The 25307-nt window shown below is 35.8% G+C and overlaps 1 protein-coding gene across 4 annotated transcripts in view; it reads right to left on the bottom strand.

Moving 5' to 3' along the window:
* LOC144195333 (autism susceptibility gene 2 protein homolog) overlaps nt 1-25307 on the bottom strand; it is a 200093-nt gene that overhangs the window by 145510 nt on the left and 29276 nt on the right. For all 4 annotated transcript variants that reach the window (XM_077714895.1, XM_077714896.1, XM_077714893.1 and 1 more), the window contains exon 2: nt 13981-14205. In XM_077714895.1, the coding sequence (XP_077571021.1) occupies nt 13981-14205 (225 nt within the window). The remainder of the gene's footprint in view (nt 1-13980; nt 14206-25307) is intronic.

Raw genomic sequence — 25307 nt, forward strand, 5'->3', positions numbered from 1 at the left:
GTAGTTTCAACTAAATTCTTCACATAGAAGAAGGCTACTCAAATATGTGAGCCCAACACAGCTGTAAAACATTAAAAAGGGGGCCACAGTGGTAGGATCTGAACAACATCATGAAGCCAGCCGGGGTAAGGTGAGAGGTCTAACATGAGTCATGTTAAAAGAAATCACTACATCCCGGAAAGAGCTGGTATATTATGTCCTGCCACTTAGCTTTCCTGCTGTTATTTTTGTAGAATTTATTGCTTCTGGCAATCGGGTCTTACGGAAGCTGTGTTAACTGAGCTGCTTGATGTTTAACACTACAGTTAATTTATTGACGATGTTACACCGTAAATCTACTTCTTTGTTTCTTCCTTTTTGCTAAATGAGCAAATAAACAGAAACAGAAAAACCTAACGTAATTATGGCCTTCTTTTTGGGTCGTTTTCACACAAAAATCCTTAAATATGAGTGTTAAAACTATGATAGTAGTGTCTATATATTTTAACCACCTATTTAGTCTTCTTAGTTGGGCTTAGTCTATTTCACGTGTCAAAGTGGTGGCCCGGGAGCCAAATCTGGTCCGCCGCATCATTTTGTGTGGCCCGGGAAATAAATAATGAGTGCTGACTTTCTGTTTTAGGATCAAATTAAAATGAAGAGTATAGATGTATATTAAATTTCCTGATTTTCCACCTTTCAAATCAATAATTGTCATTTTTTAATCAATTTTTTCTGTGTTTTTAGTTCAAAAATCATTTAAAAAAATCTAAAAATATATTTTAAAAAGCGAAAATAAACATTCTTTTAGATCTATAAAAAAAACTGAATATTCAGGGTTTTTAATCCATTTATATTAAAAAAAATCTAAATATAGTCCGGCCCACGTTAAATCAAGTTGACGTTAAAGCGACCCACAAACCAACCCAAATCTGACACTTTTGGTCTATTAAATCAATAGAAATTTCACCAAGTATAAGGCCTTTACAAAAGTACAGTGCGATATAACTTTTCATCCAAAAATCTGAAGGCCATGACAGAAAAATCCATCACATCTGTCAAAAATCCGTCCGAAAACCAAATAACAACAAACAAGCAGCATTTAAAACTCAGTCCTTCCGAAAACGACATAATTTTAACTAGATAAACAAACCCCGAGGGAATATTAACATCTTCCAACCAAAATAAAAAGGCCTGCTTTAGGCCGAGTCGTCTATCTGAACCTCTACTGCGACATAACGTCGCCCTGAAGTGGATGAGTATGCCGTTAGGTTCTGGCTTTAAAAATGACTCATACCCAGGGATACTAGTCAGCAAGGGGGATTTTTTTTATAAATGGAAACATCTAGCAAGGTCATCTCTCCATTTGTCTGGCGGTGGAATAGTGAAGGGTTGCTGCATATCTGGATTGTGCTTCCACGATTGGCCGACAAGCTCCTGCGGCCCTGCATGCAATGATGGCGCTCCATCTTATATCACTGTGGGGGTGTCCAAAAGTGGCATGGTGCTGAGCAAAGTGCCTTCCCCTTGCTTTCAGTGCCTCTCTCTACATCCCAGAAGCATCCATCAAATCGCTCCCCGGTGGGGCGTGGGTAACGGATCGACTTTTCTCCGTCGCACTAATCAATCCGACTCTCGCTGCCTCTCCCAGGGAACATTTATGGCTCGCCATAAAGCAGGCCTTTGGGGCATTACGGCACCCAGTAATCCTGCTAAGTGAGCAATATTTCCCATCTCTGAAGCTGCAGTTAGACGATCTTGGCCCATAAATAGCAGAGTTAATCTCTGGCCGTGACTTTTTGGCGAGACCTTAGCAGTCATACACCCCCGGTGGGTAGCTAAGGTAAAAATCTGATTTTGAGGCTAATTATGAACTGGTCAACTTTGATTATGGGGCTGTATTGGTGTTTGAACTGGAAAATCCTGGTGGATATGACAATTCCTAGATTTGAAAAGGACACTAGATACCCGCCAGATTGAATCCAGATTTTACCAGAAGGTTTTTACAGATACAAAAGCCTTTCTAATGGTTACTTCAGGTGCTAAGTGGGTTAGTTACTCTTGCACTTTTTGCCAGTGGATCAGATTGGCAGTACCAAATACAAACATTGGACAATGGCGCCAATAAATTAAGGCAAAATGATGAACTATTATGGGATTAAAATGTAATCACATGTACTTTGGGAAATTTGACCAATCTGCAAAAAAAGCAAGGCTCAAGTGAACTTTGCATAAAATCACAGAGATCACTGAAACAAAGTATGCTAAAAGTATTTTCTTAATATGTGAAGTAGTCCAAATTCTTCACCCAATTGTACAAACACTTAAAAAAGTATGTATAGAGAGCTCAAATTAATTGTAGCGTATAATTACGAAAGATGATGATCAAAAGACAATATAAAAATCGAATAAAAACACACACCCACACATACAAAAGTCAAGATTTGTACTTTCTTATTCAAGACATTTTTCCAAGGTCAGTGGTCGCTCTCCTCAACGGAAATGTACTCCCCCATTTTATGCCCTTCTGAGTTAAAGCAGAAATGTCAAAGAGCTTATATTTCAGAACATCTTAAAACAGGCAGTTTTCTCCTAAGGCACCGCAGGGAATTCTATATAGTAAAATGCAGAAGACAGAAGGCAGACTTTGGTTGAATATTGCCAGAAGGCTAGAGCAACTACCATCTCTTCACCAATAACTGCTGCTTAGGTTGATCCCACTTTATTGTATTTCATTCCATCCATCATGCATCAAAACGTCTCCCTAAGGTACTTTTGGCTCAGAGCAAAGGGCTCTGTCTCTTTTTAGCTCCAAGGCCAAATCCCTCCATCACACCACAGGTGCAGAAGTCAAGGTCTTCAACCCCCGGCACCCTCGGCACTAAAGCAGCACTGCTCAAGTCAGCCAACCTCCCCCAGGCTGTCCGCTTATCAGCCAGTAAAGGTTGCTGACTTTTTAAGTCTCTTCGTACAGGTCAGAAACCCGACATTGTTTTCCCACTTTGAGATAGGCAGAGAGACATGACATGTTCCCATGGTAACACCAATCCAGCTAAAAGTACATCGAAGATGTCAACATTTCTTTCAAATGTTTTGTACACTTGACCAGAACGGTCAAATTATGGGTATTTCTCGGGATATGTTTATCCGCTTGTGAATTTTTTAAGTTTACAAGGCATTCATTGAAGAAAAATGAATTTAATATGGAAAACTTTGTTTATGGAATACTAAAATGGACTTTTAGGGAAAGTGTGGGCTGTTACTTCTGCTATAATGTGAGATTTTCAGAAAAATACCATACCAACAATTAAAAGAATTTAGGGGTAAGATGATGGTCTGGGGCTGCTTTGCTGCTTCAGGGCCTGAAACTGAACTATTCCAAAGAAATAGGGGAAAATTGCAAAAATATTTCACCACCGATTTGTGATTTCAACAAAAGTGTGCAACTTTTGAATGCCTGGAAGAAGAATTTATGATAGAAAGGCATTTATGTTAAATAAATGTCCATGAATTTCAGAATTAAAACAGTAATCTAAGAAGTAGTGGGCAAAAACATGGTCTCAATAGAAATTTGCCATGAATAGCAAATGACTGACTTCTGTACAAGGCTATTAGTTTTATGTGGCAATTACTTTTTCACAACGGGCAGGTAGCTTAGAATTTTCTCTATTCCTTACAAAAAATATTATTTCAGCACCACAGAAATTTTGGCCCACGTTTATTGAAGTGGCCCCTCCTTGTTAATCATAATACATTCCCATCAGAATACTTTATTGTATGCCTTTGAGCACATACCAATAAATGAAAGCTCTGAATGAATGAATGACAGTCCTTGATTGCAAAAAAATGTTCTTTCATGGCCCCCTTTTCAAAGAACTTTTTCTAGTCTGAGTAAGAGTGTAAGGCATTCAATTTGAAAGTAGTTGCAAATTCATGTGATTCTTTAATTTGACGTTTGATCACATCCTCTTCAAATATCTCAAATATACTGCAGTTGCTATGCAGTCACTTCGGGTTAACCTCCATGTGTTTATGAATCATTTCATTGTTTCTCCCGCCATTCCTTTTTCTTTTGAAGTAGTCTTAAAAGCCCCTTTTCTGGTGAGATACTATCCCAAATATTTCTGCCAAACCGCTGTCTTATCCAGCGACGGGGAGCTTGCAGAATGTTGAATAAGTACATCACATCCAAGAGACTGCGGTTGGTAATGGTTTCAGCAAAACTCAAAAGGTTTTGTGGCGCTGCCAAACATTGGGATTGGATTTGGAACATGACTGATCTCAGTCTTCACACAAACTCGATAGTCATAAGAAATGTTGCATTCATCAGATTTAAGGAAGCTTCTTGGTAAGGCGAAAACATCTCCTGCCATTCACTATGACCATCCATTGTGTGTACCGTATTTTCACGACTACAAGGCGCACTTAAAAGTCTTAAAATTTTCTCCAAAATAGACAGTGGGCCTTATAATCCAGAGCGCCTTATATATGGAGAAAACAGAAAACCAAAAACGAAAAACCACCACTGTCGGATATTAAAAAAAAACACAAATCCTGAACTGAAACAATACTGTTAAATATGCAGATGCCATGTTACTTTACAACATCTTCCATCATATAGCTCCTCCCCCACTGCAAGATTTTATACAAAAAAAATCCAAAACATCAACAATGGCTGGCTCTAGAGGTGACTTTGTTTTGTGAGTGCTTCATACCTGAAAGTCAATAGCAATTACCGTATTTTCACGACTATAAGGCGTACTTAAGTCTTAAATTTTGTCCAAAATAGACATTGCGCCTTATAATACAGTGCGCCTTATATATGCAAAATATGTCATTCATTGAGGGTGCGCTTTACAATGCGGTGCGCCTTATAGTCGTGAAAATACGGTATGTTAGAAATAACTGTTGGACTGCCATTGTGAGTATGTTAGCTATAACTGTTGGACTAAAAAGATCTTGTCTAAAAGAATCACTAACCACAAATCGGATATCTTTCCTACAGCTAACGAGTCATAAAGATATTTTAAAGTCGATACAAAGGATAATGCCACAGAGGACCTGTTTATTCTGTATGTGTTGCAGGGGGGGCTTAGCTCCTGCACACATAAAACCTTTCCTTTATCTCCCCGAATAATCAGTCTAATTATGCTCATTGGAGGCGTCCAATTAATCGTCTATTGTCAGCCGGTGGCTAAGTGTTTTGCTACTCCTTAGACTGCTTCACACCGACATAGTAAAATCTGCAATTAACACAAAGCAGATTTATTTACTGCCACTTGTCTGAGCTCTGACTCCCTCCAATTATGCTTGATCAATTTTGTCAGGCGTGGCTGTGGCACTGGGGAGAGACCCTTGGAGAAAATAAAAGATGAAAAAAAAATAACATTTACGTGTGTGGAAAAACAAGAGGGAAAAAAAATGTCCGCAAGGTCGTCAAGTCTATGGGAATAAGTGATTGTGACAATTACATCTGGCTTTGGGTGAACTTTTTCTGTATTTAAATCATTTTGTCTGTGTTTTAAAACTAGATTACAGAAATTAAAATTGAAACCATGTGATAGAATAAGGGTCGGGAACCTTTTTGAAAGAGAGAGAGCCATAAACAATTCCTATTTTCAAATGTTATTCCTTGAGAGCTAAACACACAATTTAAAAGTCAAAATACATGAAAATGTACATTTTTTTTGTCATTTTACCACTTTTAAAATACAAAAACCCTGAATTATTTTGCCAACGTTGTTATGCTGTTGCTAATCAATGAATATCGATGAGTTTAATAAGTATCAATGAAAGAATGGATGCAGAAGACTCTAATGATAAAAAATCAATGCCATTGGTGCGTTTGGGGCTCGGCTTTCTCACCACTGGTTTCCATATTTTACTTCAGAGCCCTAATCAAAAGAGCCATATGTGGCTCCCGAGCCATAGGTTCCCCACCCATATCATAGAAGAAACAATAGAGAGCAAATATGTGGAGATATCCCAGTCAGGTTTTTTTTAAACACTGTTAGGCAGTAATTGAATATTGCTTGGTTTGACATATGTATACATATGCCTTTGTTTTGTAAATTATAAAATGAATTAATAAATGACATTATTTTTGTCTACGAATGTATACAAGCAGTATTTTGCATGCTGAGGCTGCAAAATGTGTAACAAAACTGGGTTTTAAGTGCCATTGTAACGATTGCCTGTGGTATTTAATACAAATAAAGCACCTGGAATGGAAAATGGAAGCAGGTCATTTCATTTATCTTTTTTTAATGTGCCCATTCATGCTTCTATTTCAACATTGTAAACATAAATGTTTGTGTGTTTATTAGACGATAGTAAGCCGATTCCCTGAAGCTCAACTGCTGTGAAAAGCAAAGCCCCACATGGGTGCAGACACTAGGGAAGACAAGCCCACTGACTGGAATAACCGTGTTACAAACCCCACTGTAAAACGTCACTAATATTTAATACCCTGCTGTCAGGTCTAAAGGGCGCAGCCACATAGATGAACAATGCAACAAAGTGTACGATCCTCTGCAAGGCTCACTGCATCTGAGAGTGAGTGGAAGAGAAATATGAGCAATGTGCATGTGTATGACTGTTGTAGACAAATGTAAAAGAAAGACTTGTGTGACATGCCTCATCCTTTTTGGCTCACGACATTAACATTTTCACGGGGATCTTTTGGAATCAGCAGACCAACCGCTATTGACCACCAACCAATGGGTGGGAAGCTCCTTACTAAGTGGATCAGGTTGAAAAGCCCTTTAGTTAGGGAGGTTGGGCTAATGGGAGCATATATCAGATCATGAGAGTGGATTTTTTTTTATCTGACAGTTATTTTAACAGATGATTAGAACATTATCTGAAACAAATGGTGAATTGTGTATTTTCCGGACTATAATCCGCACCCTTGTGCCACATTTTTTACCTTTCTGACCAAGAAAAGCCTGCTATATTGTTAGTTTTAGGACTATAGTTATATGAAAAACATTTATGTTTACATATACTTACTAAGCCCATTTCAAAATTTTACATTTTTTCTGTTAAAAAATGCAACTAGCCTTCCAAAAATTGGACCTATACTCCAGTGTGACTAATTTCTCATCTTAATTGTGTATTAGATGTCTAATGCGACATAAACAAAACAAAAAAAAGAATACAATAATTGATAAACATTTGATACATGACTGTATCCGAGGTATCAAAGCTCTAACATCATTTGTCAAGACTCTTCTGCCTCAGCCATTCAGGTTAAAGCGCAAAACCTTGGAGAGGAATTATCTTACCAATTTGCACGCATGAATTAATCTTAGTCATTCCCCCGATACGCTGGCTCCGCACTCTAACTCAGTGCATAACATCCCTTCTAAATAACACATGCACACAGCGTAGTGCCAACCACGACAAAAACAACAACAACAACACATTAACCATGTGGCTTCATCTGGAGAACACAGTCCTCCAGACTCAGATGTGTTAATAGTCTAGCCCCCCTTGGGGCATCATCTCCCTTCAGGACTCTAGAGGACCAACCCTAACCCGTTTCCCTCAAAAAGGGTCAACCACAAGAACCATACCTCCATCTGGTCGTACTCTGTAAGTATTGCCAAGGGGTACGTCCAAACCACGCCTGACACGTCAAGCCAACCCCACACTCCGACCCGAGCCTCGGGCTATACATACGCTATTGTGCAAAAGCAATAACCCCCCCACAAACCTTTTGCACGTAGATCTCCTCTCTCTTTGTTTTACAAATGGCCTCTCCCACATAATTTTACATACACACTCCAACTGAGCTCTAGGGACCTTCCAGGAAGTAATTGTGGCTTTTGTGCGTGTGGTCCAACCCCCCCACCACAGATACACACCACTTCTCTCTCAAAGGAGCCACACCCCCTTGTCAGCTGTCATCGTATAACTGCCTACAGACCCAAGGGCCTAATGGCAGGATCTATACTACACGAAAACACAATTATAGCTCCTTTGCTGCCATTGCCACTGTGTGAATTATTTAAAAACGGGTGCAAAGTAGCAAAAACATAACCCGAATTATTAAAAACTAAAAGCACTGATTTCCATCCTAGCATGTACTAGGTGAGTGTACCCCTATTTTTTTAAATACCGTATTTTCATGACTATAAGGTGCACTGCATTATAAGGCGCACCCTCAATGAATGTCATTTTTCCCATATATAAGGCGCACTGGATTATAAGGCGCACCCTCAATGAATGGCACATTTTAATTGTTTCCATATATAAGGCGCACTGGATTATAAGGCGCACTGGCTATTTTGGAGAAAAATCTAAGATTTAAGTGTGCCTTTTAGTCGTGAAAATACAGTATGTTTTTTATTTTTAAGGCCTTTTTTTATTCTGCGTGGAGGCCACTATTGGTCGAAGTACTATTGTTTATTTAATATATGTTTTGCATTTATCAGTGTCAGTACAGATTTTGTTGTTTTCCAGCCATATTCTCTTTCAAACTTGGCTGTAGAAGCTAAATACTGTATTTTCCATATATAAGGCGCACCACATTATAAGGCCCATTCTCAATGAATGGCACATTTTATTATTTTTCCATATATAAGGCGCACTGGATTATAAGGCGCACTGTCTATTTTGGAGAAAATTTAAGACTTTTAAGTGCACCTTATAGTCGTGAAAATACATTAAGCTCTATTTAATGTTCACTATGACAGAATACATGGAGATATTTGCTCTCATGTGGCAGTATTGCTTGATATTGACAGTAAATAGGATGGTGAAGGCATGTAGAACGCAAACACGAGCTAGGTCGACCAATGGGATTTCATTATCTCCGAGGTTGATATTTTTGCGGAAATATGTTGGCCAGGGCCACATTACGCCTCGATTACAAGGCACTGCAGGAAACATGTCGATGGAACGGGCAAAAGACCCACCCCTGGGCTCAATATTGAAAATCCAAGCAGGCTTTAGTGAAGACAGGCAAAATGCCAGAAGTGTGGAGGTGGGGGGGTTATGCTTCACGGTTTTCATCCTACCATCCTTTCCGAATGGGAACAGTGACCCCCAATGGATGAGTTGAGATAAAATGGCGACAAACTAAAGGTAACAGAATATAGCAACACTCTGTAAATGTCTGCTGTGCTTTTTATTTGCAGCAGGTGTCAGTGTCGTACCATAGCCTATTCCGAGTGGAAAAGTGGAAGAATAATAGCTACAAAAGGATCTCATCTGTCACTGTGACAAGCCTAATCCCATTTAGTCCATCTGAGTTAATGTCGAGTTTCACTGGTCGCCATGCCTTTCAAGCACGGGTCTATGAAAACAAGGGCAGGGGGGCTACAACAGATCCTATTAACGTGGGGGTCAAATGGGCTGAAGTGACAAAGATGCCACTACCATGCTTGGTTACATTGAAGAATTGTCAATAATTTCACATTGCAGGGAAAAAGGCATTTGTGGAATACATTGTTTGGACTTAAAAATGTGTTAATTACCAACAAAAACGAAACAATGTTCAAATGTAGGATGTATACACAGTGCACACATGCATGCATGCACAACAAATCAAATCAAGGAACCCTGAAGTGCGAATCAATTAAAACTAATTGAAGCAATTCCAATTCAAGGAGAGAATCCCAGATGGTTGAGGTGAAATCGTCAAGTACAAAGTATCAGATTAGCCTCCAAATATCTGCTTTAAACAGTCAAAATACACAAGAATCAAACCATATTACTTCTCATAGTTAAAGTATATGGTAAAACCACCAAATGTCTAATTTCTGAATAATTCCCAATGCAAAATAAACAATTTAGTAGCTATAAATGGCTGCATGAAGTAAAAGATTCTCTGTTTTATTTTTATCCGCACTTATAAGTCCCTGTTGACACCACAATAGGCTGCAATGTTTGCAAAAATTTTACATAACATACACTTTAGAACACAACAAAATGAATGTAGCCCTGAGTGAATGTTTTTCCTGAAATATATTTGCAGCATGAGGAAAAAAATAAACAATTTTACGTGCATATTGCTCTGACAGCCAGCTAACTAAACCTGTTTTGATTTTAAGCCTACTGCAGTAGTGGGTGGGATTTTAATAGAGTTGTTTTGCAGAATAAGAATGTTTCCCCTCGACTTTAATAAGCGATCAGGTCAGAATTTACTGTATAAATTAACATTAACAGTCATACTAATCCAAAACAAGTTGATATGCTTCCAAATTTAAGGGAACTCTTGTAAAAAAACATTTTTTTCTATTTCCAGTAAGCTACTGGGCTTTAGAGGCACATTTTGCTGAAGTTTCACTTTCTAGCCGCCACCAAAAAACTCCAATTAAACTCATATCATAACAATTTATACACACATTTTTGTCTAACATCATGACCTATTTTTTTCCATCCCATACAACATATGGCAAGTAAAACTGCTCAAGAAAGGAAACAGAAGGGTACAGAAATATGTTCTATTTACAAAAAGGCATTTTCTCTCTAATTGTTGTTGTGCACTGACTAAAATCTCAAGTTACAAAAAAAAAAAATACAATCCACTAAATCGTATTTATTATGGACTTAGGCTATGAATAAAAAGCTTCTTAGGATAAAACCTGACCTCATTTGAACTACATCTTGAACTGTAATAACCACCTCTTAAAAACAATGCCAATAAATTAACAATGCAAAAAAAAACTTCAATCCCGTGTTTCGGCACCATAACCATCCAGAAGCTTAATTTAAATAAAGTGTCTTTCCCAGCTGATAATAATCTTCCGGGTTTAACATCTGTTGCTATAGTTACAGATTTAGCAGTAGATACAGAAATGGGGTATAATATAGCCTGGGAGGATTCACTTGTAATAAATTAGGTAAATAAAGAGAGTAATCACATGGTGCCTGCCAGCTAGGAACAGAGAAATAATGTCTTGACACATATTATGGCTAACATCTCCCCCTGAGGGAAAAATCTCATAACTACGCTGATGCATGCAATGCTCGTGCAGGGTTGAACACGGCAATAAAAACAATGTTGGTTGTCTGTTTATCAGATGTCCTGGAGGATTTTTGTCTCTCAGTCTAATCCCAGCCTAGTGTGCTCTCTCTCTCTTCCGAACAAAACCATAGACCACGGCTAATTTAATGTTCCTGAGCCTATTCATCCCTTGAGCTTTGGCTCTTGAGATAGCTCTGCTACATCTCAATGATTATGGAGAGTTCTCGGTGACCCTGTAGATATGTATGAGCGTCTGGACAAAGAGCTGTGCATGCTTTGTCATTAATCACAGCTTAGGCTATACTACTGTGCCGTCCATATTCACCTGGTAAAGAACAGGCGTGTGTGTGTAGATTCAACTGTACTTTGCCATTTGCTATTTATTTAATTAAGGTATCTTTTTGTACATTTTCTCATGATTGGTCCTTGTGAGCATGTCAATCATTTTTGTTTAGATATCACATTTTTAGAGTGGGAAAAAAATAAGAAAAATTATTATAATGATAGACCTACCGTATGTATACATGTGTATGTATGTATATGTATATATATGTATATGTATATATATATATATATGTATATGTATATATATATATATATATATATATATATATATATATATATATATATATATACATATATATATACATACATACACATAGATACACATGTATACATATGGTAGGTCTATCATTATAATAATATTTCTTGTTCTTTTTTTCCCCACTCTAAAAATTTGAAATATAAACAAAAATGATTGACATGCTCACACATATATATATATATATATATATATATATATATATATATATATATATATATATATATATATATATATATATATATATATATATATATATATATATATATATATATATATATATATATATATATATATATATATATATATATATATATATATATATATATATATATATATATATATATATATATATATATATATATATATATATATATATATAACCTATCTCTTTATGTCTAGAATGTCTTTCCTATATCTGCATTCTCAAACCTCTTGCTACTGTGACAACTTCACAAATACGGGATAAGTAAAGTTGTCCAATCCAATCCAATAGTCCCCATAGCTATAATATAATATATAATTACTGACCTGACTCTATAAGGTTCATATTTACTACAGTGGCTTTACAGCTCATGCTTAAGGCACAATTAAAAAAAACTTAGAAGATAATGAGCAAAAATTCAAATCCAGTGTCAATTGTTATAAATGTGTGTAAGTCTTGACAGTTTATTTATGAAATACTCTCTTAACCTGAGTCATATATTCCTGTGTAAAAATCTTTTATAGTGAGACCTTACCACTGAATAGATTTACTGTTCTTATAAATATAAATAAAAAAAGAAAATATTCTATTGAGTAATCAAAAACGCATACTCCGTGAGAAAAAAAACAAAATCCTAAGAATAAAAAAACAACAAGACTTGGTTGTTGTTCCATTAAAAGCACATTACTAATTTAAATGTATACACGATTACTTGACCGCAATCGGCGAGTGCTACAAACATGACATGGAGGTCATCAACACTCAAGTGAAAATGAGTCATGATATAGCCAGATGTGTGCAATGTGGCTCGATGACATTGTAGAGTGGGGGTAGTGTATGTATAACATAGAACTAATGGAGAACAGTGTTGTGTGCACAAAAGCGAGTGTGTGTGTGTGCGTGTGCTTCTGCGAGTCAGCGTTATGTGTTATTCATAGCTCCCATTTGAAGCGTGTTGAAGGTCAACCGCATGATGCCGAGTATCCTGCAAGCATCTTTTTTACAGCTTAGAAAAAAGAACATGATATCTAGTCAGATTTTTTTCTTATTAGGAATGATGTTTAGGGGGTTATTTGTCATTTAATAAATGAATGTATGGTTTATAAGAATTACAATTGAACAGAAACCAACAACAAAGAATATATGTTAAAGTAATAGTAAAAAAGGGAACAATAGATGCAATAGGCACCTGTTGAGTTAATTTTAAGAGTGGTTTTGGTATCTATAGCTTCAAAAACACAAGAGCCCAGACAAACTATTAAAAAACAAAGGTGCGACTTATAGTCCGGTAGACACAGTAAATATTTCAATATTTTCACCTGTTAAGTTAATATTAACAAATAGCCTCAAAAACAACAAGAGCCCAGCCAAACTATAAAAAAAATGTGACTTATAGTCCGGAAGACACGGTACATATTTCAATCTTTTCACCTGATAAGTTAATATTAACAGTGTTTTTGGATAACTATAGCCTCAAAAACACAACAAGAGCCCAGCCAAACTATAAAAAACAAAAGTGCGACTTATAGTCCAGAAGACACGGTATATATTTCAATCTTTTCACCCGTTAAGTTAATATTAACAGTGTTTTTGGATAACTATAGCCACAAAAAACAACAAGAGCCCAGCCAAATTATTAAAAAACTAAAATGTGACTTATAGTCCAGAAGACACGGTATATATTTCAATCTTTTCACCTGTTAAGTTAATATTAACAGTGTTTTTGGATAACTATAGCCACAAAAAACAACAATAGCCCAGCCAAACTATTAAAATAAAGTGCGACTTATAGTCCAGAAGACACTGTACATATTTCAATCTTTTAACTATATCAAGTGATGCGAAACTCAATTAGAAACATAGAAACATCAGCTTTCAGCCTGAAATACGGTAAAGTGGAGAATAATACTGATTGCTGATGACTTAAATATAAAAATATGCTAAAAAGATTTGCGTTACTGTCTTAAAAATGAGCCAACAGGCTATTATTCGGACAATCAGTGACCCATTAAAAACTACTACCCCCAAATGGACTTTGCAATAAGGTTTTTGATGAAGACATGTATTAGTAGCATTAATTCATTCTTGAGGGCAATGTGGGGACACGCTCACATTTCTAATGAAAAATACATTCACTCTCCTAACTAATGACGAACTGCCAAGCAAATGCAATTGGCCACTTAAAAAGCTGAAGAAGAAGAAGATGAAGATGACACTAACCATTTTGTTCTTCTTGGAATATGTTTTTTTAAGAAGCCTCTCGTTCATCCTCTCCTGCTCTCGCTGGGCATGATGAAAGAATCCTTTCTCCAGTGGATCGACAAAAGGCTGAACATTCTCCTCTTCCTCTTCCACCTCCTCATTCTCCGTCTTTGTCCGTTTGACAACGCTGTTGTCGTCCTTCCATCGTTCCTTTTCCTGGGTTTTCAGTAGCCCTGATTTTTTCTGTAGAAAGATAGGGAACACATTGGTCATCTTGATACAATAACAATAGCATGTGGAAGGACATGATTTTAAACCAAAATAGGCAAATACAAATGCTTATATTCAGACAGAGACTTTTTTTTTACTGAATATCATTGTCATTCATGTAAAATATTTGGATGAACTTTTAAAGAAATTACACATGATTAGCTAAAAGAATGTTTGATAAATGTACCGTATTTTCACGACTATAAGGCGCACCACATTATAAAGCGAACCCTTAATGAATGACATTTTTCCATATATAAGGCACACTGTATTATAAGGCGCACTGTATTATAAGGCGTACTGTATTATAAGGCGCACTGTCTTTTTTGGAGAAAATTTAAGACTTTTAAGTGCGCCTTATAGTCATGAAAATACGCAAGTCTATTTTCCTGAGTAAAAAAAAATCAAATGTAAATCTATTGGCACATTTCAGGTGTTTTTGTTGTTGTTGTTTTTTGCTGCAAAATGACAGCAAACTCCACCTGCTACCAATCAAATGAGGCTGTACTGATATTCTTCGACAATGTTAAAGAAAACAAAAGTCTCCAGTTCAAGAGGTCTAAGTGGGAAAAGTACTTTAATCAGGAAATGCATGCTTAGGTCCAAGGCCATATGATGTTAAGATGGAATCACATACAGAACACCGACAACCCCAATTGCTGGAAAAAGAAGATTTACAGCAAGCAGCTAGTGAGAGGATTAATAGAAAAAAAAATCAATAAATGCTATTCTGCGATCAAATTCACCAAAACTATGTTAGTCCAAAGAGCATGTTTAAGATTAGAGTGCAAGGGTGTCAGACTCGGGTTGGTTCGCGGGCCACGTTAACGTCAACTCGATTTTAGCCATTTTAGATAAAATATTTAGATATTTTTTTTAATAAATGAATTAAAAGAACTGGATTAAAATTCCTGAATATTCGTTTTTTATAGATCTAAAACTATGTTTATTTTGGCTTTATTTGCATATATTTTTAGATTTTACAAAATGATTTTTGAACTAAAAACAGAAAAAATGGATTAAAAATTACAATAATTAATTTAAAAGGGGGAAAATCAGGAAATTTAATAAACATTTATACTCTTCATCCTAAAACATAAAGTCGGCACTTAAGATTTACTTTCCCGGGCCACAAAAAAATGATGCAGCGGGCCAGATTTGGCCCCCGAGCTGCCACTTTGACACCTGTGGATTAGTCTGACTATTTTATAGACTTAAACCAAACAGCGTTTGTAACTAGACCTTAAAATACATTTAAAATGAATAAACAAAATTTAAAATAAATACATTTAGAGTCAAAGTAAAACATTTGTCAATACATTGACAATTATGCACATTTGGTCTCTTTTAGTAAAGCAAACAAACGATGAGAGGATATAAAAAAAAAAAAAAAGCTAACTGCAATTTCATAGCTCCGTATTTACTTTAACAAAGAAAGCAAACACTTGAGCTAAGAGCAAACATAATCAGTCTCCTTCTAAAGTCATATTTAATCCTGTCAACAGCAGAACAATGCCTTACTAGAGCCATAATCACTTTATGGCCCTGATATAATGAGCTTATGATATGAATTGAACGCTTGCTTTTTTTACTCACACTGCAGAAAGAAAGTATGTACACTCACGCTACACTTCTACTGTGACCGAGACATTTCCCCTAACTAATCATTCCTTTCACGCTTGAGTTACAGCCTGCTTCAAACTGCTGTTTATTTATTGGAATTCAAACACCATTTGTAACAGTTGGTGTCTAACACAATAGTTTTCGTTCACTAATTCCCTTGAATTCAACTTCTGAATGTACTGTCAGTACTTATTAGTCCAGTAGCTTCATCTAAAAGGTCTGGATGTGTCAAGCTGTTAATTGTTGTCTGTTTTCCTCTTGTATAATTGCACCATTATCGACTTACAGTTTGTTTTAATATTCGGAGAAGTGTGGCGATTACAAATAGGAGGATATACTGTAATAAGGAGTCTAATATAAAGTGTATTGTTTCAACAATAATTAATAATAATTCAAGTGTTCATGGTGATGGACTGCCACGACTAGACATATAGTAGAATAATATCAGTTTTTTTAATGTGGTACATTAAAATTTTTAGGCCACAGGTGTCAAAGTGGTGGCCCGGGGGCCAAATCTGGCCCGTCGTATCATTTTGTGAGGCCCGGGAAAGTAAATCATGAGTGCCAACTTTCCGTTTTAAGATGAAATTAAAATGAAGAGTGTAGATGTATATTAAATTTCCTGATTTTCCCCCTTTTAAATCAATAATTGTCATTTTTTAATCATTTTTTTGTGTTTTTAGTTTAAAAATCAGTTTGTAAAATCTAAAAATATATTCCAAAAAAGCTAAAATAAACATTGTTTTAAATCTATGAAAAAATGAATATTCAGGGGTTTAAATCCAGTTATTTTAATCCATTTATTAAAAAAAATCTAAATATTATATCTAAAATGGTCCCTTGCTTTAGCCTATTAAGACACTTTGATTCCCAGTAGTATTTGTGTCAAAGCAGTTGAATGGCAGAGGTTTAAAAACCAACTAAAACAGAGAAATAATGTAAAAAAAATTAATAAAAATATAATAAACTGGGAAGAGTGCCAGTAATAATTTAAAGTTCCCAATTAAAATGTCTCTCATCTGCTTTGGCTCTTCTAAACTGGAACATCTTTAAAGATTTGAGTACACATAGAAAACAGCCCTCTGCAATGTTAATGCTATTAATATAATTTGTCTTTTACCATAAAATGACTTGAGCTAACTCAACCTTAAGAGGATATACCTTATCTCATTACATAATAGCTCCTATTACTCATTTAAAAAAGGTTGCGAGCAAAGTAATAAAACTGTAATACTACTAGCAATTACTGTTTGTCCAAAGAAAAGATTACCATACAATACATATCCACATTCATTACAATTGTTCTTGCGCTAATGGTTGAGGATTTACATCATCCTCACGATGAAGTATCCAACATTATTATACATACTCATCCTGCATTATTAATTCCTACACTTCACCATACCCACGACATTTTAGTGCATTTATTGTAATAAAAGCATAGAGAAGCGATTACGAAAGAAAAGCATGCAATAGAAAGGTACAATTCCATAATTCCTGTTGTACTACAATATGTACGTATCTCAAGACCATTTATTACCAAGACTACAAATCCCATCCAGGCTAATTGGGAAACTCTAGTTTATTCCATTTGACGTGTAGGATACCCCAATAATTGACACAGGGCATACATTCACAGACTGGGGTGTCGGAGTACTACAGAGTTACAAGGTCAAGGTTAATTGCATTCATTAACTCTCTAAGAATGGCAATTATATTGTTTCTATCCATTAACTAGGTTATAAAAGGTCCGGTTTGAAAGCTATTTTTCATTCAAGCAAGTAAATTCCAACAAATAATGTTTTAAGGAATGGTAATACGGTAATAATTTACGATAATTTGCATGAAAATTCCACGTTAAACTGGGGCTTCATAGTTGAACAAAATTAAGCTTTTTTTCACCTTGTTTTTAGACACATAATTTCCAAAAATGTCAGATTGGATCCAATACATAATCCCGTTCTAACAAAATGAAATGACATGATATGGCATGGCAGTTAGAGAACAGCAAAGCTTCCTTGCATAACCCAATTATACAATAAAAAAAAGGGATCTTCCCAGTCACATGAAATTTTTTAAAATCTATTTTTTTCTTAGAGAAAACCCCGTTCAGACACAACACTGTTAAACAGCACAAGTGTCTCGAGGGAATAACCATGGCGTGCATAGTCTTGTGTGATTTATTAGCAAAGAAAACGCAACAGTCTTTAGTCCTTTATTCCTACTAACATAATTCTTAGATGTCTGAAAATAAGTACATAGATTTATGACTTGTACACATTGCAGTTGAGGGAAGTCATTGAGACAGGATTGATTTTTTTATTTTATTTTTTTATCATACCGTATTTATTACACTGGCATATAAACTGCAAGGCATTGTTCTACCATCAAACAAACCTTTAACAAAACAGTAACACTTATGACTGTGTCATTTAAAACACAGGTGTCAAAGTGGCGGCCCGCGGGCCAAATCTGGCCCGCCGGATCATTTTTTGTGGTCCGGAAAAGTAAATCATGAGTGCTGACTTTCTGTTTTAGGATGAAATTAAAATGAAGTGTATAAATGTATATTAAATTTCCTGATTTTTCCCCTTTTAAATCAATAACTGCAATTTTTAATCATTTTTCTGTGTTTTTAGTTCAAAAATAACTTAGTAAAATCTAAAAAATACCTAAAAATATTTTCTATTTTCCACTTAAATATGGAACATAATAATTAAAAGAGATTTTCCCTTACAAAAAAAAATCAAATAAACCCTTTTTCAAATCTATAAAAAAACAGAATATCCAGGGCTTTTAATCCAGTAAAAAAAATCTAAATATTATATCTAAAATGGTCCGGCCCACATGAAATCAAGTTTATGTTATTATGGCCTAACACCCTTGCTATAGTATAACAAATCAGTGCAAAACACTCAGATACTATTTGGAACCAGAAAATCGAATAGTACATCCATTTGAAAATACAACCATACATACTTTCGGGGTGCAATTTAATCCACAGAATATATTTTGCCTGCAACCTAAACAAGACCTTTCAGACACTCTTAGGGAACATAACACTGGCAAGTAAAAAGACGATGACACTAATGTCCTGTGAACCTGCTACCGATTTTCACACGAGGCCCCCTGCTTTCTTCTCAACCCACACAGCAAAGCCCAAAAATACAGTCGGGTGTCTTTTCCACGGGTTTTTTTTTCCCGCACACACATGCTCTCCGGGGAGAGGAAGTGTTGCCTTGGCAACAACGATCCCTCCTGATGAAGACTAACATACAGTACGTAGCAATAAAAGAAAATGACTCGCACATATTTCTCAAGAGACTGTGACTTAAAATGAATAAAATGAAAAAGGGGAAGGAATAGGCAAACATTAATAGTGCAGTTTAGATGTTGCTCCATTATTTAATCAATCAAAGTTTGACAGTTTTATTTCTTTTTTACTAAAACGGAAACTGGAAGAAAAGCCCTTTTTTAACATTTACAAAAGATGACAAGTGTGATGATTTTTTGGCTGAATTCCTCAGTGTGTCATGCTGTGTGATGAAGGTCTTAATTCAGACAGACTGACAGAGCTGAGTATTTCTAACCATTGACAAGTGACAAGGACGAGTACAAGAAATAGTCCGATCTGTCCGAATCTACACCATGAGTAGAGGGCTTCTTATAAAAGACCCGCTGTATAATCATGTCAAATAAAATGACAAAGCATCTCAGTGCCATCTTAACAGAACAAAGTTCTAAAATGATTTCAATAGTAATCTCATGTTGAACCTATGAATAAAAATAAAAATAAACCAGGTTTCCAAATGTGTTGAAGGTAGCAAGTTATGCATGATTATGCAAATGCTGTACAGGCAATTGAAGACCCCAGGACCAAGGATGGTGGTCTCATTGTTTCACTGAAGTGCCCTAATCAGGCCCAGAAGTAGTTTAATAGTTTTGAGAATTTCTAGATTTGGAATAAGCATTGAAAAATCAACCAATTTGGCTCGCTGAGAATCCTACATAATAAATAATAATGTAAGGCACAAAGTGTGTCAAAGTGGTGGCCCGGGGGCCAAATCTGGCCCGCCGCATCATTTTGTGTGGCCCAGGAAAGTAAATTATGAGTGCCGACTTTCTGTTTTAGGATGAAATTAAAATGAAGAGTATAGATGTATATTAAATTTCCTGATTTTCCCCCTTTTAAATCAAAAATTGTAATTTTTTAATCATTTTTTCTGTTTTTAGTTCAAAAATCATTTTGTAAAATCTAAAAATATATAAAAATAGCTAAAATAAACATTGTTTTAGACCTATAAAAAAACTGAATATTCAGGGCTTTTAATCTAGTTATTTTCATCCCCCCAAAAATCTAAATATTATATCTAAAATGGTCCTGTCCACATGAAATCGAGTTAACGTTAGTGCGGCTCGCGAACCAACAATGGTGTAAGAAATGTTGGTTTATGATAAATGATGGCAAAAGTCAATGCATTTCAGGAATAGAAAATGATGGAAAAAAATAATACAATGATAGCTTAACACAAGACATCATGTGTATTCTGTAATAGCAAAACACAAAGAGGAGGAATACAAGAGTAGACATTTTGTCAAATGTCTGCTGAAGAACCTTGACCAGAGTGCTTTTAAAAAATCCAGAGGTCAACGAGTGAAACAATTACTCAGGCAACTCTAGAACTGGAGGCTGACAGCGATATAATTACCCTCAGGCAGCTGCAGACGAAGGAGTTAGAGAGACAGTGTTGTCTTAAACTCTGGATGGAATAATAGTTATATTCGCACCCTGCAGAGTGTACTTTAATCTTGTGTTTAACAAATGCAGTGGGAGAGATGAGATGTTTGAAGGCTTGGAATGGGCAGAAGATGAAAAATAAAACTATTTAATAAAGTGGTAGTCAAGGTTGGCAGTACCTGACACTTAATTTTTTACTTAAACTACTTTGTGTAGAGTTTAAAAAAAAAGTCTTGATTCAGAAATAGTGAAAAAAATTGATTGTAATTTTAAATGTGCATGTTTTTTTTGGGGGGGGGGGGTGGAATCAGTAAAAAAAATTGAGTTTAGCAGGTCAAGTATTTGAAAAATTGGTAATAATGTGGAAATAACAATTGGGCTTGGATGTGGTTGGTGTAAGTTAATTGAAATAAAATATGATAAGTAGTTAAAAGTTATACATGATTTAACATAGAGGACAATTATGTTTACATAGAGGATTAGGATTTTTTTAAAAGTCTTGATTCGGGGGTGATTTTTTTACAGAAATTGATTGTAATGTTAAATGTGCATGCTGTTGTTTATGGAAGAAATTGAAATCAGTAAAAAATATTGAGTTTAGCAGGTCAAGTTTTTGAAAAATGGGTAATTTGTGAAAAAAATAATGGTTTTTGGGTGTGGTCGGTGTAAGTTAATTTAAGTAAAATGCAGTAAGTAGTTAAAATTATACATGATTTCACATAGAGGACTAGGACTTGATCATTGTTAAAGAAGGAAAAGCTAAAAACTAATAAATTGTGTTTAGAAAAATGCCAAACAATGAAAAAATAGCAGATAAAATCATTGCAACTTCGACCTAACTTGCTTTTTACCATTAGCCACATTTCATCTCGGTTCAATTTACATGTGGAATAACAAGTGTAGAAGTGTAAGTATTCTTCATATTTACATGAATATTTGAATAATAGTACAAGGCCACACTATGAGGTGCATCGTTTCTGACATCAATTTGCTGCGCAGATCTTGCTAGTGCTTGCTATGTTTCAAATGTCACATCTGTGCCTGCTTCCAGTCAGGATAATATAGCTATGCCTTCTCCCATCTCCTAGCTTTCCCCGTAATGAGGAGTGATCCATTCCCCTCCCGTGGAGAAAAGACATGTTTATACAGCTCCTGCTCGCAGGCAGCAAGAGGAGAAAAACTGATTACAGAGGCACTCTGGTCAAATGTCAACACAACGCTGAACAAGTAGAGACACACATCAAATGCTGCTGTAAGAGTGCGAGCAGACGGCTAGTGCTTAGTGAAACAGCTAAGAGCAAACAAACCTTTGAGTTTACAAATAGAAGGAACTTCCTCTCTTGTGGACCTTTGCAAAATCCCCAGGTGGATTCAATCTTTTACTGTACTTTAAGTCAGCTAAATTAACTTACATGGTGCCAAATCACCATGTGGTTGCCTGATGGAGTCCTTGAACAAGAGGCCAGTAAGTCTTGTTGCAGGAAAAGCAATTCATTACAAGAGTGAAATGTATGTTGGGAAATTAAGAGCAGAGGGGGGTTAACGGTGATTCATCTTGCTGAAGAAGATGGAAAACCAGTAGTGAGAGAATTGGGTAGTTCTTGTAAAGACGTAACTGAGAACGAAAGGAGGATATTGTAAAAAATTGTAAACTGTGCCTTACTGGAACTACAGATCATAGATCATAAAATCTTTAATGAGACCAGACATTTTTTTTAGTTAAGAGAAAGCTACTGTAATCAAGACATTTCCAGAATACAAGATGAAATAAAGTTCTAACCCAGACATGGGCAAACTACGGTCTGTGGACCACATCTGGTCCGTTAGGCTTTTTAGTCCGGGCCGCCGATTTTGTCCAAATAATGTTTTTTTCCCCAAGATGGCGCCGTCAAGCGGAAGCCAGTGGCAGTAGCTCTGTCCACACTTATGTGTTTCTGTTGTTTTACAGCCCCTCTACCTTTTTTTGTAAATTACATTTTAATATTTCTTAATACATTCCTTTTTACTTTACTTTGTACTTTATACTTTTTACTTTAATGATGAGTATGTTAATACTTTAGTCATTTTTTTCTGTTTATGTTTCATATGAACTGTTAACGGATGCACTTTTTTATTTGTATCGTATCCTCTGCTGACCCGGCTCATCTAACCAACCTAAATATTTGCGGCAAAAAGATGTCTGAAAGACTGATTTCAATGACGACAAGAGACGGAACATTCCGCAACATCCAGATGCCAAAAGTCCAAACAAATAAAAGAAAACGTTAGGATTCCGAGAATATTGAAAATATTCAAAGATTATTGTCATCATTTTCCGATATATTTATCTTCAAAATTTAAAAGGCCGCATACAAAACCTCATTCACTTTCAACTTTTTGAGTTACTGCAATCAGTATAGACATGGACCCATTTTCAACCCAGTGGAGTATTTAGAATATGCTTTAAAATAACTTTCGGAATGTTCATAAAAAACCAAAAATAGTAACTGTTATGATCCATAAGGGTTGAAAATACTGCAAAAGTTGGATCATTTAAGGTTGTTCCCTTGAAAAGTAGCTCGAAATGTGGGCTCAGTGCTTTGAACCAAAAAAAAATCCTTGAATTTAGTCAATAAAAGTCCCATTTAATGTGCAAAAAAGACACCGCGAAGGCAAAGAAAGGCACAGAGACAAAAGAAGCAGAGCAATGCAAAGGTTTGCAGGAGCCAGCCTGACTATAGCTAGTGTGATCAGATGCCAGATCACGGACAAACTGGGCACAGTGACAGATCTATTTCCCCTGCTGCCTACAGCCAGCTGTCACTGCAGATAAACACAATGCCTTTGCGACTCAACAACAGGATGCTGTAATCTGAAATTGACAGCTGATTCATCCCCGCAGCTCCAAGAGAGCAAGTGGAAAAAGAATATTTGAGGGAATGGACGAAGAAAAACAAATGAGTTGGACGAATCGGAACGTGTGGACTAGAGGAGAATAAGACGTTACTGGGTGTATAGTACTTAGAGAAATGGGAAGGAATGATGGAGGGGGAAAGGAATATCTTTGAAAGTAGGGTATGTAACAATAAAAACTATAGGTAATTATAAAAATAATCACTAAACTGATAAGCATACGTCTGTGTAGAGCAAGGGTGTCAGACTCAATTTCATGTGGGCTGGACCATTTTAGATATAATATTTAGATTTTTTTTCTAATACATGGATTAAAAGAACTTGATTAAAAGCCATGAATATTCAGTTTTTTATAGATCTAAAACAATGTTTATTACAGCTATTTTTTTATATCTTTTTGGATTTTACAAAATGATTTTTGAACTAAAGACAAAGACAAAATGGATTAAAAGCCATTGATTAAAAGCCCTGAATATTCATTTTTTTTCCATAGATCTAAAACAATGTAGTATATTTTAGGTTTTTTTTTTTTAAATATTTTTAGAATTTACAAAATTATTTTTGCACTAAAAATAGAAAAAAATTATTACAAAATGACAATTATTGATGTAAAAGGGGTAAAATCAGGAAATGTAATATACATCTATACTCTTCATTTTAATTTGATCCTAAAACAGAAAGTCGGCACTCATAATTTACTTTCCCGGGCCACACAAAATAATGCGGCGGACCAGATTTGGCCCCCGGGCCGCCACTTTGACACCTGAAATAGACTAAGCCATGGCGCGAAGACTAGATAATGTGGTTGAAAAATATAGACACTGAGGTAGAGGGGAGACCAGAATTTTTCTTGCATAACCATTTTAGGCAATTTCCCTCTTAATTTTTAAGGTAATTTCCTGTTCCATCTCTATTATATACCAGACTAAAGATAAGGGTCTCTATAACTGTTTAATGTGGTAGAACTGTAATGCCATCAAACATCATTTAACTCATACTGAATAAATGTTTTGGAACTGGGTAGGTAAATTCCCACAGGCATGCTGTGGAATATTATAGAGAACAGTACGTCGGCACAGCAAGGACCAATTGTTTACATATGCACAGCGAGAGCTTGGAGCCGCCATGTGTCACGGCCTGCCAAAACAAAGCCCATCTCAGCTGAACAGGATTTGTGTCTCTTGACTCAATATTTACAGCCACTATGAACAGCGCATACATACAATCATTCTTGTTCAAAGAGCATAACATGAGGCGAACCATATATCTTGACTGGTCTCTCTGGGGGTCTACACTGAACTCTATCTAGTGTGACCCTAGTAGACATGAACCAGATTTTTTAACATTGTGGCATGTACTTTAAAAATGTCGTCGGACCTGATATTGAGAGGTTTAATAGTAAAAAATACCAATCCGGGTCCTATTTCTGAGCTATGAAGCAGTTCATTGTATTGCCGTTTTTTTTTTTTTTTTTTTTTACACTAGAGAAATTCAACTCCACCCTCCAATCCCAAAGCTCCTATCGCAGAGAGGGAATTCAATTCATTCATGGAAATCTGCTTCTTGCATCATTAATATCTATGTAAGTAAGTCTCCAAAGACTGGCTGTGTGATCGTCAAGCCGCAAATCAATGGGAAACAGCTGGGAGGAAATCAGAGTGTGTATCATTGAATATGGCATAGTGTTTTCCATACTATGTTTTCGTTTTTGGTGTTTTTGTGCACAGTTTAGATGCAATAACAAGCACAGGCAATATCTTTTGAATTTAGATAGTGAAGGGTATAATTTGAAATTGTTTGTGGCAAATTACAATCCAACATG

The sequence above is a fragment of the Stigmatopora nigra genome, chromosome 4 (genome assembly GCF_051989575.1).
Source record: "Stigmatopora nigra isolate UIUO_SnigA chromosome 4, RoL_Snig_1.1, whole genome shotgun sequence".
Taxonomy (NCBI): domain Eukaryota; kingdom Metazoa; phylum Chordata; class Actinopteri; order Syngnathiformes; family Syngnathidae; genus Stigmatopora; species Stigmatopora nigra.